Source organism: Leishmania mexicana, chromosome 20 (assembly GCF_000234665.1).
Source record: "Leishmania mexicana MHOM/GT/2001/U1103 complete genome, chromosome 20".
NCBI classification, from domain to species: domain Eukaryota; phylum Euglenozoa; class Kinetoplastea; order Trypanosomatida; family Trypanosomatidae; genus Leishmania; species Leishmania mexicana.
The window spans coordinates 2,605,899-2,620,093 of record NC_018324.1 but is presented as its reverse complement, the minus strand read 5'-3'; the positions used below and the strand labels follow the sequence as shown (position 1 = coordinate 2,620,093).

Below are 14,195 nucleotides of genomic sequence, written 5' to 3'. Positions count from 1 at the left end.
TTCAAGCGAGTGATGGCGGCGTATTCTTCTTGTTTTACTCACTCTTTAGTTTTTTATGTTTCATACCGCGTTTGTGCTGCTATTTTTTTTTCCCGCCCTCCTTTTTTTTTCTTCATATGTTATTCACAACTAGTACTAAGTCTTCGTCTCTTACCTGGCGTGGTGTGTGCCTTTCTAATTCCAACGCACTTACGGATAAATAAAAATTCGATTCACGAAGTGAAAGTCGCTGAAGGAAACACGTATTTGGTTTGGCGCGTTTCTCTTTGGTGCTCGGGGCGAACTTGCACCGCGTCTCATGGTAAACGCGATACTCAGAACGACGTGAGTCTCGTGACACCCGCAATGTGCATCAGTGTGTCTCTCAGTGCCCAGTTGCCTTTTCTGGTTGAAGGGCCCTAGTGCCAGTAGTAGCAAAAGAACAGGATATGTCTCTGGTGCCTTGTGCAGCGTGTTGATGAGGTTTTGTTTCTTGGCAGTGCTCTTTCTTGACGGCGACACAGCGTCATCTCGTTGTGGCGGGGAATGTAAACGGACGCGCCGATTCAACCTGTCTTACAAACTCGTGACTGCTTCTCGTCTTCTTTTCTTGCTCTCTTCTGCCCACACTTGTCTCTCTGCACCTTCGGCACTCTCCGTGTTTGTGCCGGCGCGCAACGTGCCTTTCTCTCCGTATTGTCTGCTGTGAGCTTTTGCCTACCGGCAACGTGTGGACTCCATTCCCGGTTCTTGATTTCGGTGCAGCGCTCAGCTCTCTTCTGTTCGTATCGATACTTTTTTCTTTTTTTTTGCAGACAAAAATGCAGCGCTCATTCCTTGCTTTCGTCCTGTGCGCCCTTCTCTTCTGCGTCGCATCCGCAGAGGTACAGGTGGCCACCAAGGACAACTTTGACAAGATCGTAAGCGGGGATCTCACGTTGGTCAAGTTTTACGCCCCGTGGTGCGGCCACTGCAAGACACTGGCCCCGGAGTTTATAAAGGCTGCTGAAATGCTGGCCGGCGTCGCGACGCTGGCAGAGGTCGACTGCACCAAAGAGGAGGCCCTCGCTGAGAAGTACGAAATCAAGGGGTTCCCCACATTGTACCTCTTCCGCAACGGTGAAAAGGTAAAAGACTACGATGGTCCCCGCACTGCCGCCGGCATCGCGTCGTATATGAAGGCGCAGGTCGGTCCCTCGATGAAGACCATCGCAAAGGCTGGAGAGCTGGAGGATCTCAAGAAGGAGGCCTTCCCGGTGTGCGTGGTGAAGACAGCGAGCGCCGACTCGGAGATGGCGTTGATGATGACCAAGGTGGCGACCTCTCTCCGCTCGCAGATGAACTTCGTGCTCGTGACGGATGCTACCATCTCTCCAGATGATGGCATGGAGTCGGTCACGGTGTATCGCCAGAATATGGAGCGCGAGGCGTACACTGGCGCCACACCGATCACGATGGAGTCGGTTAACAGCTTTCTCGCGACTGCTACGTTGGACTTTTTTGGCGAGCTCGGCCAGCAGAGCTTTCAGAAGTACATGGAAGCGAACAAGGATAAGCCTCTTGGGTGGGTATTCATCGACAAGAACACGGATCCTGCGCTGAAGGGGTCACTCGTGGCCGTGGCGGAGAAGTACCGCTCGCAGGTGTTGCTAACATACATTGACGGTGATCAGTACCGCCCCGTCTCGCGCCAGCTGGGCATTCCTGAAGATGCGAAGTTCCCGGCGTTTGTGGTAGATTACGAGCGCCGCCATCACGTGATGGACGCGGCCACCCCAGTCACCTCCGAGTCCGTCGCTGCGTTTGTGGAGAAGTACATCAAGGGCGAGACGCAGCAGACCGTGATGTCCGACGCGATTCCCACCAAGGAGACGGTGAACGGCCTGACGACGGTGGTGGGCCACACGTTTTCGAAGTACACGGACAGCACACAAAACGTGATGCTGCTCTTCTACGCACCGTGGTGCGGGCACTGCCAGAAGCTGCACCCCGCGTACGAGAAGGTGGCCAAGAGCTTCGAGTCCGAGAATGTGATCATTGCGAAGATGGACGCCACTACGAACGACTTTGACCGCGATAAGTTTGATGTGTCGGGGTTTCCAACGATTTACTTCATCCCAGCTGGAAAGCCGCCAGTCGTCTACGAGGGAGACCGCACTGCGGATGACATGATGGCGTTTGTAAAGTCTCACTTGACCGCCTCCGCCGGCCCCTCCGACAAGAGTGACGAGGAAGATTTGTAGGACTGCAATGGATGTGGCGTTTATAGGCTGCCCTGCCATCCCTTGTTGTTACTATCAAGGTTTAGTCTTTCTATATATATGTATATATGTATATATATACATATATATATATATGTGGAGGATGACAACAGCGGGCGAGCACTTCCTTCTTTATTCACTCTCTCTTTTGCTTTCCTCGTCTTGACGTCTGTACATGCGCTCTGTCGACGTTTTTTTTTGTGCGCCTTGCGCTCTATCCAGCAACATTCATCGGAAAAGAGTAGTGAAAGCAGACAATGGGTGCGCTGACTGCCGTTGGATTGGCACAGTTTTGAAAAGAAAAAAATCGGAGAACGGACAGAATAGGGAAATCAGCACTACGACGAGGACGTGCGTCTTTACTCTGTCGGTTATTAAATTCTTGGGCTTTGTAACACTGAAGGAAATCGCACACGAATGAAAAGTATGTTCGACTGCCAATGCCAATACGGTGTATCGAGCGTGCTTTCTGTATTGCAGACTGGGAAGCTACGGCACTTGCGTGGTGCTGCTGTGTGATTGGGACGACGGGCTGTGGCAGTCAACATTATCTGCCCCTGGCGCTCATCGTATGCCTTCAGCCAAAGCGCGGTTACTCTCAACTGCGCGAGATGGAACTGCTGATCCATGAGAACGACACCCGTCTTCTCTGCAATGCCCCCCCCCCTCCCTCTCCCCGATGTTTGTTGCCATGCTTTCTGTGCCATTCTTCTACTTTCCCATTTCTCTTCCGTTGTTTTGTTCTTTCTGGTTTTCCTTTGCCTGTACACGGGCGCGCTGATGATTGGGTAACACGGTTCTGCGAGCGTGTGCACTAGGCGGCTGCAAAAATGCGTTTGTCAAGGGTACTGCTGCAAGGTGGTGCGGCGGTTTCGTCGATTGGCGAGCTCTCTATTCATGCATGCGTCGGTGTTATTCAGAACCCTAGTCGTGGGGTGCTCCAGGGGGAACCGGAGTGGTCATGCAAGTTGCTCTTGACGGAGTGCGGCATCCCGGCGCGGTGGCCTCCAGCACTGCACGCGGTTGCTTCGCAGCAGGTGTTTCATCTGCGGTGCCGAGGAGTGGCTATGGCAGGATACTGCTTCGCAAATCTGAGAGAGGGGGAGCTTGTCCACGTAGTATCTAAGCTCGTCCACAGACCTAGGTATGTGCCTGTTCACGGAACCTACTTCACCACCACTGAGTTGCTAGTAACGGACTCACTAGGCTCGATTGTATCGGTCGCTCAACTGGTTTAAGGTGGTGTCGTGGCTCTTCTGGCTCGAGCGCAGTGGTGCTTCTGCTCTTCAGACATTTTGGTGCTTTCACAGCTCTGACAACAGAGTGTCGTCAAGGTCAAACAAAAATTTCCGCGGAAGAGGGCAGTGGGTTTCGCCTTCGAAGACACGTTTTCCGTTGCGCTTCTTTAGTTTTCTTCTGTGCCAGGGCCACGTTTTTCGGCGCGGAGTCCCGCAGTGGCACTTGGGGGAAGGGGGCCTCGCCTGTTGCTGGTTGTGCCGTGCAGCTCTTTGTTACTTCCCCGATTTCTCCTCTACCGTGCATTCTCTATTTCTGTTCACATCGATTTTCTTCTACGACGCTCACAGCTTGGGCCGTTGGATTAAAGTTTCGGAGCGACCGAAATCAAGCTGAGGTGCCGCTCTTTACCGCATTTCTTTCCCTGCCTCCTTCCCCGCCGCAGGTGATGACGATGAAGAGGCGGATTGGTGTCTTGGCTGCTGCGGCTGCGAGCCGCTGCGCGCTGCGCCGACTGCACCACGTATCGTCTCGGCCCTTGCATGCGTCAGACGCTGTTGCCTCCGCGAAAGGCGCCTCAAATGCCGCTCTGCTGGGAGCTGTGCGGAATCAAAGTGCCATCCCGGACCGGCGCTTCCACTGCAGTGTTTGCAAGAAGTCGTTTCGCTTGGAGATGGCGGCAAAGCTGCACGTTCAGCAGGTGCACAGCGGTGAGGGCACGGTGGAGGCGGGGGCTGGGCCCGGACAGGGAGAGGATCAGGCGCCGCAGACCCCGGTGGGTGTGTTTCGTAATGCACCTCCGCAGGCACCAACCGTCGTTACACCGATCGTGCCACACACTCACGAGCGCGCTGCGCGCCGTGAGAAGCCGGCACCAAAGCCGCTTCACCAAGCCGAACGCGAGGTGCCAGGTCTTGTGATGGAAAAGATGCTCTCTGTATGGGATGACACGGGGGTGAAACGGATGGGAAATCAATTTGTTCACAGTAGTATGGTAATGCGCGTGTTTGCCGCTCGCCCGTCTGACAGCGCCGAGCCGTTGTACGACGTCATGAATCCAGAGGGTGAGAACCCGTTCGAAGGTGCCCCGTATGCCGCCGACGCGGCCGGTCCTATCACGAAGGACGAGGTCAACTTTTACAGCATCGGCATAGGTGACGCGTTTGCGCTGGCGTGTGGTGAGTCTTTCGGACCTTTGCGTCCCGCTCGGTGCCCGAACCCATTCCTCAGAAAACTAGCAAAGGATGCTGCGAAAACTACCCCGAGGGTGGGGTTGGCAGAGCAGCAAACGGCGCCGGTAACGCCGTTTGGACAGCTCCCCATGTTTGGGCAGACTCCGTCACCTGCTACGGCACCAGCTCCCAGCGCCGCCGAGGAACCGTCGACCACGATCAACACCGTCGTCTCTTCTCCCTTCGCCGCCGGCGCCAATGACTCGCCTTTTGCAGGGACGACGGGCTTTCCGTTTGCTGGGCAAGGGCTCTCTCCGTTCGGCTCGGTGAAGGAACCAGCAGAACCGGCCGCTGCCGCGCCCGGGATCGCCGCGCCACCGGCGGCCTCCTCTGAGGCTCCGGCCTCACCGTTCGCGGCTGCTGCTAGTGCTCTTCCTCCATCCCCGTTCGCCGCAGCTCCGAGCCCTTTCACCGAATCTCCTTGGGCAGCAGCACCGTATGCTGCTGGGCACACAGCCGCGGTGGCAAGCGGTGCTGAGGCTCCTGACGCCGCCTTCTCTCCCTCTTTCTCCGCGTCTTCCGCGAGCGCGCCGGCTGAGGTGGTGCCCACTCCGACGCATGTGTGCACCGTTTGCAAGAAGAACTTTTCGACGTATGACGGCCTTCGAATGCATAGCAAGGTCAAGCATGGGGAGGAACTGCCCAAGGAGCTGCCGAAGGGGCGGCGAAACGAGAAGCGCAAGGTTCCGGACTTACCGGCCTTCATTCCCAGCCCGGTGGACCTCACGATGACATCGCCCTTCGGCTCGTCGGCGCAGCGGTCGGCGTGGACGGAAGTGGAGCTGAAACCGTACGCGCAGTCCGTGAGTAACATTACTGTGGCGGGCCGCGTGCTGGATACCGAAGTGTCGAGTGACGGGGCGTTGCTTTTGTCTCTTTTCGTCCCCGATTCGGCCGAGAACGAGTCTGAGGTGATTCCTGTTCGCTGCACCTCAGCTGCCCTTAGAATGCTTGGCAGAGCGCTCGTGTACGGCGATCTCGTGTTCGCGTGTGGTTCGCTGCGCGTTTTGCCATTCACGGATAAGAAAACGCAGAAGACATACTGCTCAGCGGTCGTGCATGTGGGTCTTCCAACTGGAATGATCGCCAAACTCAACTGAGTGGTTGGTGCACTTTCCTCTGATGCCGGCGACGTGCCCGTCACCCAGGGTTCGCAGAAAAGCGGTGGTGCAAAAGCTGCGCTGAGGGAGACGCTCTCGGTGAAACCCCTACGATGAGGGACTGGATAGTGGTACGTTTGTGTGTGTGTGTGTGAGGGGGGTGGTAAGCAAAATTTGTTGTGGCTCTGCCGAAGCATGTTTTTGTGATGCCTCTGTGCCGGACGTCTTGCGGGCCAGTCCCAAACTACCGCCATACCGCTGTGCATGATGGGAGGATAAAAGCCATCCCCGATGTCGTCTTTTGTGTGTTATACCTCACAGTGTTATGATTTTTTAATTGGTTCTTGCCGTTGCACGAAAACGAAATAAGCTGATTGCGCGGTGCACTGGCACGCCTTTGTCGAGGTACGGTGCGCTGTGACTCGTGTACACAGTGCACCATAGCACATGCAGTGGAAGAGGAGACCGATGCGAAGCCGACGACGAGCTGCTGCGGCAATCGTCTTCTCCCCTCATGTTTCACGCTTGCCCGTTTCTCTCTCTCCCGCATTTTCCTTTTTTTCTGCGTGTGTGTCTACGTGTCTCTCCTATCTGGATCACGAAATATGGGGCATACACATCTAGAACAGCACACACGGACTGGTTTGGCTTTGGGGACTCGCCCCACCTTGCACAACTGCAGCGATATACCTCACTCCCTGTCTATTGTGTCTTCTGCTTCGGCATCTGCAGGCGTGTGGCTCTAGTGCGACAGGATGACTTTTCTTGTTCGAACGGAGGAGGCTGTAGAGAAGCTCGTCTCCTTTATCGCCTCAGAGACCGCCGTGCAGGCGTCAAGCAACGACGTCGACGATCTTTTTGCGCCGGCGCGAGAGAGCAACAACGTGCCTGTTGACATCCAAATTGCCTTTCTCGCTGCTCCTCCAGCGCACCGTGTTCCACTGTACTTCGTGGTGCCGCACGAAACTGTCAGCGGAACTCTGTGCTTAATCACACCGCCACCGCAACGAAAGTATAAGGACCTGGTTTTCGCTCTGAGCGAGGACGGCGATGCAGTCGCTAAGCGTGTGAGGCGCGTTATTGATAGCAAGAAGCTCGCAGCCAAGGTGGCAGACCCTGTGGCGGTGCGTGCCTTTGCAAAGAGCTACGACCACTTCATTGTGTACGGGCTCACCAAGTACCCGCGGCAGCTGACAGGAGAGTTTCTTGAGCACCGCAAGGTTCCCGCATGGGTGAACAGCAAGGGCAGGTTTCCCGAAAAGCTTCGAAAAGCTGTGCACACTGTCGTGGTGACGCGCCGTGGTGACAACCAGGTCACGTGCCGCGTGGGACACACCGGGCTCTCGACCCAGCAGATTGTCGAGAACATTATAGCCTTCTTGGACAAGTTTGTTAAGCACCCTGACGCAGTGCCGCTCAGGAACATTCTTCACATTCGTGTTGCGGCCACAGGTACAAATAGCAAGCGCGTGGGCTTGCCCATCTTCGGTCACTTTTTCCAGTTTAAGGCCCTGACGGAGTCGGCAGAGTCGCCGCGGAAGCGTAGAAAAGTGGAGGCCTGACTGTGTGGCGAGGCGTACTAGAAGATGGCGAGGGATGACTCTTGCTGCGGTGTTGAATTATTCCCCCGTGCTTTATGGATTACGTTGGTCGAACGTCTCCGTCTACCCTCGACCGGTGGCGATGGCAGTGGCGCTCAGTTTTACGCTCGACGACACTCTTCCCAGCTGTCATCGTGCTCTGTAGCGCAGATCCATGGTCGGAAACGGAGACGGGCGTTGTTGTGGGGCTAAAGCTGTTTAACGGATTCCTAATCCATCTCTAAAGGTGCTCGATTAACATTCATGCGTGTGTCCATGGTCACATCGACGAACCATTTCGCCTCATATGTCATGCTTGTGCCCCCTTTATCCTTGTAAACGCGCTTAGGCTTTAAAAAAACGAAGCTGGTCTCACCGTGCAGCTGCGTGTGCGTGTTTGTGTGTGTGTGGGGGGTAGGCGGGGCGAGAGCGGGTAGCTACCTGGATGTGTGCGCTTCAATGGCAGTGCCGTTACGTAGTCGCTCTCGCCATGGGCATCAGTCTACCGGTGCGTCCACCGTGTGCGAGATTTCGCCAGATTCTGTCACTGTAACTTACGGTTGCGCGAACGTTGGCGCAGTAGAAGAGAAGGTGCAAAGATCCCGTTCCACTCGTTGATTTCCATCTTTCCTTTGATTCTTTTCCTTTCCCTTTTTGTGTATGCACGTGCGGGGAACTGGGCATTGTCTCGGTGAAGAAACGCTATCGCCTGCTCGTTTTACTTGACGCGTCGCTGAGGGGTGCTATCGTAGCTGCACACATACAGCTGCTTTTCATCACCATTGCTCATCACAATAAAACAAAAAGTCTCCTGCGCGGGATTCCTGCACGACCGCATTTCTCTGTTCTCAGCCGTCTTTTGCTACCATGTCCTTTATGCAGACAGGCCCGCAGAGCATGCTGAAGGATGGCTCGACGTTCGTGGACGATCCGGTGCTGAAGAATATTGAGGCGTGCCGCGAGCTGTCGAAAATTACGCGCAGCTCCATGGGCCCGAACGGGCTGTGCAAGATGGTCATCAACCATCTCAACAAGCTGTTTGTCACGCACGACGCTGCCACCATTTTGCGCGAGCTGGAGGTGGAGCACCCCGCGGCAAAGCTGCTGGTGCAGGCTGCCAACGCCATGCAAGAGGAGGTTGGTGATGGCACCAACTTTGTGGTGACACTCTGTGGTGAGCTTCTTTCGCAGGCGGAGTCGCTGGTGCGCATGGGATTGCACCCGAGCGAGATTGTCGAAGGCTACAAGAAGGCGGGCAACAAGAGCCTGGAGCTGCTGGACACGATGGTGTGCAAGACCACCGATGACTGCCTCCGAAAGGAGCAGGTGGTGGATGCGATCCGTACCTCGATTGCGTCAAAGCAGTACGGGTACGAGGACTTCCTCGCGGATCTTGTAGCGGAGGCCTGCATCAACGTCTCCCCATCGAACGTTCGCTCCTTCAACGTCGACAACGTGCGTGTGGTGAAACTCGACGGCGAGTCGATTCTCTCCACGAAGCTCGTCCGTGGCTTCGTGATCGGCCGCAACACAGAAAGCAGCGTGAAGCACCTCAAGAACGCCAAGGTGGCCGTGTACAGCTGCGCTGTGGACGTGCCGTCGTTGGAGACAAAAGGGACAGCGCTGATTGAGAATGCCGACGATCTCATCCAGTACTCACGCAAGGAGGAGGAGATTATGCTGGAGATTATCTCGAACATTCACAAGTCTGGTGCGAACATTATCGTTTCGAACTCCAGCTTTGGCGATCTGGCGCTGCACTTCATAAATCGCTTCGGCATGATGGCGGTGCGCGTCCCATCCAAGTTCGATCTTCGTCGTCTTTGTGCCGCCGTTGGCGCTCGCGTGTTGACCCGCCTAGACGCGCCTTCTATGGAGGACATGGGCGCATGCGACTCGGTGGACGTGCTTGACATTGGTGGCAAGAACGTGACGGCGTTTGCCCAGGACAAGGACGACTCGAAGCTCTCCACGATTGTGGTGCGCGGCGCCACGCAGAACGTCTTGGACGACGTAGAGCGCGCCATCGACGACGGCGTGAACGTGTTCAAGGCTTTGACGAAGGACAAGCGGCTTGTGGCGGGTGCCGGCGCGGTAGAAATGGAACTGCAGAAAGAGCTTACCCTCTATGCCGAAGCGAACCCTGGTCTCGACCAGTACGCTGTGCGCAAGTATGCGTCCAGCTTCGAGGTGGTGGCTCGCACCCTTGCCGAGGTTAGTGGTTTCAACGGTACCGATATGGTGACGCAGCTAGAGGCCGACCACAACGCTGGGAAGAAGCACCAGGGTGTGAATCTGAGCGATGGCACCACGTTGGATGCCCTGGAGGCGGGCATTGTGGAGCCCCACATGGTCAAGTTCTGGGCAATTAGGCTAGCCACCGACACCGTAATCACGGTGCTTTCTGTGAACCAGATCATCGTGGCGAAGCAGGCCGGTGGCCCCAAGAGCCGTCCGGACGAAGCACGCGACGCAGACTGAGGAGGCGGAGCGAGAATAGATCGTGCCATGAGAACACCTGATGCTGCCTGTAAAGACGAGCAAACAAGTGATACTGCTCGCGCCCACACCGTCTTCTCCGTCGCCTACTTCCCACGGCGGCGAGACGCCGCTCTGTGGCGTTGCTTCGCAGCCAAACTGCCAAGTCGGCAGTTGTGGGTGTAGGCGGTAAGCGCGTGATTGTGGGCGGCGGTCTAATGTTTTGCCTCTGCGACCCTGTTCTTCGATGTCACTGATCCTTGCTGTTACTTCCAGAATAGAGAGCCCCCCCTCCCTTCCTCCCCTTTTTTATATGTCTTTTTTCCCCCTCCCCTCCCCTCCCCTCCCCTCCCCCTTTTTTGTTCGAGTGGTTGATGTCTTGTGAAAAAAAAAGAATAGTGAAAGTGTCCGTGTTCGTATCTGCCTGTCGATGAAGCGGTAGGAGGAGACGTCGTTGGCGAACGAGCAAGCAGGCTGCGGCGTCCCCCGTTGAGTGTGCGTTACGTTTCAGGGTGGGACGGGAGTGTGTGTGTGTGTGGGGGGGGTGTAAGGTCTCTGTGTTGCCTTGGTTCTCATTCTCGTCGTTGCCGTGTCGCTCCCTTTTGACCTTCGACGGTGCGAGGGAGGACACAGTTTGATCTGGTTCGTGATGCGTGTCTGTGTCCCTGTGCCCGCCCGCGTTCCTTTCATTAATTAAAAAGGCGAAATAAGGCAAGAACCACAACAAAAGAAAAATGAGCTCGAGAGCACACAGGAAAAACTTCGAAATTACTTTCAACAGGGAGTCTTCACCGAAGCGCTGTATCAGCGCGCAACAGAAGGGATAGTACGGAAGGCAGCAAAGGAATCGGGTATCGGGGTACCAGCGTTATGTCTCGAGGGAGGACTGTTCTTTGGTCACCTCAACTGAAAGGGTGCAAGGCCGTCGGGCGAGTGTCGGTGTATCTCTCGTTTAGCCTTGTGCGCTGCCCTGCTCACGCATCGTTGTTGCGATTTCTCTCTTTTACGCTGGTTCTACGGCCAGGTGGCTAACCACGATGCACAAAACGGCTCTGATGCGTCTGTGTGTACACTGCTGCATCCCTTCTGTCCTCTAGATCGGCGGCACCCTCCGATGTACAGTGTTGCGCGCACACGCACACACAGACGCACTTTTCATCATTGTCACATATCGGCTTCTCTTGTACCCATTCTTCTTTGCATGACTTTTTTTTGCTGTTGAGTCTTCTGTTCTGAATCCGGCGAACTTGCTAAGCGATCGAACGCTGCATAGACTTGTGGCTTTCTTCGCGCTGAAGGCCTCGCGCCTCTCTCTGCGTGTGCTGCGCCCTTCCACTGATACTTTCGGATGGAGTATCACAGGCTGGATTTGGTCCATCAAGGCGTGGAGTCGTTCGAGGGACTGGCTGAACGAAAGGATGAGAACTTCCTCGTAATAAATCTGCAGCGCAACGGACTCACCAGCTTTGAGTTCTTTGGCACACACCCGTATCTCATCGAACTGTATTTACAGCACAACAACATTGAGTCGTTTCGCGGGCTCACTAGGCAGGTCTCTCTCAGGTCGCTGCATCTGCAGGGGTGCCCGGTCGCATGCCACCCATACTACCGTCTCATGGCGCTACTCACCATCGGCTTCGGTCTGGAGGATGTAGATGGCCTTCCTATCACCTCCCAAGAGCGACACGTCGCGAAGGCGCTTGGGAAGAGGGCTGCGCTAGCGGTGAGTTACGGGTGGCTTTTAGATCTTCATCCGCGCACCAGCGCCGAGTACGATGCCATCATCGACGAGTTCAGGCGCCTTCGAAGGGATGAGTACAAACGAACACAGAGCAGCCGCTTGGCGAGTGTCAAAGCCGTGTTGGCCAATCTTGACCGCACGCAGAGACAGCACGGCCACAGCACAGCAGCCGAGCTTCAGATGACTGAACGAGAGAGAACAATCACGCGGCTGACACGGCGAGTCGCGCAGCTGGAGTGTCAGCTTGCCGCCTCGTCGTCAGCCCACGCGGTCCCGCTACTTCCACCCACGGAAGCAGCTGTGGGGGTTCTTGGTAACAACAACAGGGTTTCGTCCTCTAGTGGGCTCTTCTCGGCTGCCGAACTTGCGTTAATGGACAAGATGAGCTTCCTGCAAGGGATTCAGCTCCGCCACAACCTGGGCAGCGAGCAGGGCGACTTTCATCGCGTCTGTCTTCAGATTGACCATGAAACGCTGACTGCCGAGTCCTTCTTGTCCCGCGATCGCCTTGTGCAACTCACCTTGCGCTCTCTCCGCGTGCGTCATGTTCGTCCTCTCACATTGGCGGCAACGGATGCAACCGGTGGCACAGTGGAGCTGCGCTTCGATTCGCTTCCGCTCCTGCAGGCTGTTTACAAGGCGCTGTTTCTCCTCAGTGCCCGTCCTGTGCCACCGCTCTCGGTGACCACGCAGGGGGAGTTGCAGGTGGTGGAAAGTGTGCGCCGCCACTCCCCCAAAGCGCTGACGCTCTCGGGGTCGCCGCTGACCTCCTTTAGTTTGTCCGAGGTGGGGCAGAGTATCTCGTGGTGTACCGCGTCAGAACATCCGGCGAACGCAACCAAGGCCGGGGTGCTGACATCGACACCATCAGCTAGTAACATAGAGCGTGGCGCGCCCGCGGCGAAGCACGTGGAGACACTCGACAATGTCACGGATGTTCCTCCTTTGCCGGCGGCCTACTCAAGCCCTAGCTCTGCGGGGCGGTCTCACCCTGACTATTCGGTGAAGGCGACACGAAAGTCGCGCACCGCTGCTGCGGTGACAAAGGACAACTTTGCACCTGAGGCACTTGGCGCGGCGAGCCACGACTTCGATGCATCGGTCGCACAGGTCGATGGCGCCCTGTCGAAGTCTACAAAGGCAGAGACTGTCGAAGTGTTTCCCGCGATAAAGTCCGAGGGGCTTGAGAGTCTCGTGCTCAAGAGCATCGATTCTGAGTCGGTCGTCTTTCAAAGCGATACCAGGGGCCAGAGCCATGCGTCGGAGGGGGGCGTCATTGTACCTGGCGTAGAAGAGAATGCAGTGCAACCACCTCGTGTACCGCCTCTGGCGCCAGCCAATGCCGCACGACCTGCTGGCAGCTCTAAAGCTCCTCCACCTCTGCGCGTCCCGCCTCGGAAAACGCAGGCGGGGAGGACATCCGCGACTTCATCTGTGTCCAGCGTGGAAGTGAGAAGTGGAACAGACGCGGCGGCGGCGCCGGGGAGCACAGCTCTTGCAAGCGTCGGATCGTTCGGCAGACCTGGCGCTGCCTCGCAGAGGTCCTCCATCGTTTTCAGCGGGAGACCGGAGGGGAAACAGACAAGCAGCGCCAGTTTTCAAGTTGCCAAGTCGGATGGCGGCAGTGCGGCAGCTAACACCGCGCGGCCGTCTCCAAAGGACTACGCTAAACCAGCGTCTACCTCCCACTTTAGGTCACTGCTTATCGATTCGGATTCTGACTCGAACCACTGAGAGAGAAAGCTTCCAAGCCCCTCTCCCTCCCTCCACATTACACACGCACAAAACAACAACAGCGCACTACACAGATGGGGCTAATCAAACGCCTGCAAGCGAATCGAGAGGAGGTGCGAGGGCCTCGGGGTACTACCCTCTTTCTCTGGTCTCCGTTCCTGTGCCGCACAACTGTTCTTGCTCGGTCAAGTACGCACACGGGGCATCGTTTCGACTCCCGTGAGCGCGACATACGTTTGATTTTCTGTCTCCCTTTCCGTCCCTGTACATCACTATCCACGCACGTGGCACGAACTGCGCTACATTGGCGTGCACGTGTATTCACTTGTTGCACGTGCTCGTGTAGGGGACGGGGAGTGTGAGGGGCTTTTAGTTTGAAAGCATGTCGCGATGGCAATCTCAAGGAGGCCAAACAAAAGTGGGTAGCCAGGGCACTGCTGATCATGATGCCGCAGCGGCGTTTCGTTGCGGGTGCACACGTGCCGCGAAGGTTCATGTGCGCGGTTTTCCGCTTCACGACTCGGCTCTATACGGAGCGCACAGGGTGTGCAGCCAATGCTTGCTGGAGCGTCCCAATTCGCACGAATGCGCCCAACTCGTATGCTCTACTATCGTCTCTTGCTTTACTCACATCTCGCTCAACGTAGGGTTTGCAGTTTGTTTCTCTGGACTTGTTTATGAGGGTTTCCTCTGGCGACACTGCCATCCTCCCCCCTCCCTCTCCCTCCCTCTCTCCAGCGCTCGGCCTGCCGCTCCGGCTCACATTTTTCTTCTCCCACTCCCCTCTACTCAATTGAGCGCTGGGGTGCGTCAGCGCACGGATTCCCTTGGCTGGATTGGAGAGTGTCCGTAGC

The 14,195-nt window shown here is 56.3% G+C and overlaps 6 protein-coding genes across 6 annotated transcripts; all 6 read left to right on the top strand.

The window, feature by feature from the left end:
• Positions 1-800: 800 nt before the first annotated feature.
• LMXM_36_6940 (protein disulfide isomerase) lies at positions 801-2,222 on the top strand (the record flags this gene model as incomplete). Its single annotated transcript, XM_003875006.1, has 1 exon — positions 801-2,222. One exon carries the CDS (start codon positions 801-803, stop codon positions 2,220-2,222), a length of 1,422 nt encoding a protein of 473 aa, XP_003875055.1.
• An 848-nt stretch (positions 2,223-3,070) lies between these two features.
• On the top strand, positions 3,071-3,478 carry LMXM_36_6935 (conserved hypothetical protein; the record flags this gene model as incomplete). Its single annotated transcript, XM_003875005.1, has 1 exon — positions 3,071-3,478. One exon carries the CDS (start codon positions 3,071-3,073, stop codon positions 3,476-3,478), a length of 408 nt encoding a protein of 135 aa, XP_003875054.1.
• Positions 3,479-3,924: 446 nt separating this feature from the next.
• On the top strand, positions 3,925-5,808 carry LMXM_36_6930 (RNA editing comple protein MP63; the record flags this gene model as incomplete). The annotated part of the gene is made up of 1 exon (XM_003875004.1): positions 3,925-5,808. The coding sequence occupies one exon, from the start codon at positions 3,925-3,927 to the stop codon at positions 5,806-5,808; it is 1,884 nt and encodes a 627-aa protein (XP_003875053.1).
• A 755-nt stretch (positions 5,809-6,563) lies between these two features.
• On the top strand, positions 6,564-7,370 carry LMXM_36_6920 (conserved hypothetical protein; the record flags this gene model as incomplete). Its single annotated transcript, XM_003875003.1, has 1 exon — positions 6,564-7,370. One exon carries the CDS (start codon positions 6,564-6,566, stop codon positions 7,368-7,370), a length of 807 nt encoding a protein of 268 aa, XP_003875052.1.
• Positions 7,371-8,255: 885 nt separating this feature from the next.
• LMXM_36_6910 (putative T-complex protein 1, theta subunit) lies at positions 8,256-9,869 on the top strand (the record flags this gene model as incomplete). Its single annotated transcript, XM_003875002.1, has 1 exon — positions 8,256-9,869. One exon carries the CDS (start codon positions 8,256-8,258, stop codon positions 9,867-9,869), a length of 1,614 nt encoding a protein of 537 aa, XP_003875051.1.
• Positions 9,870-11,214: 1,345 nt separating this feature from the next.
• Positions 11,215-13,341, top strand: LMXM_36_6900 (conserved hypothetical protein; the record flags this gene model as incomplete). Its single annotated transcript, XM_003875001.1, has 1 exon — positions 11,215-13,341. The coding sequence occupies one exon, from the start codon at positions 11,215-11,217 to the stop codon at positions 13,339-13,341; it is 2,127 nt and encodes a 708-aa protein (XP_003875050.1).
• Positions 13,342-14,195: the final 854 nt, after the last annotated feature.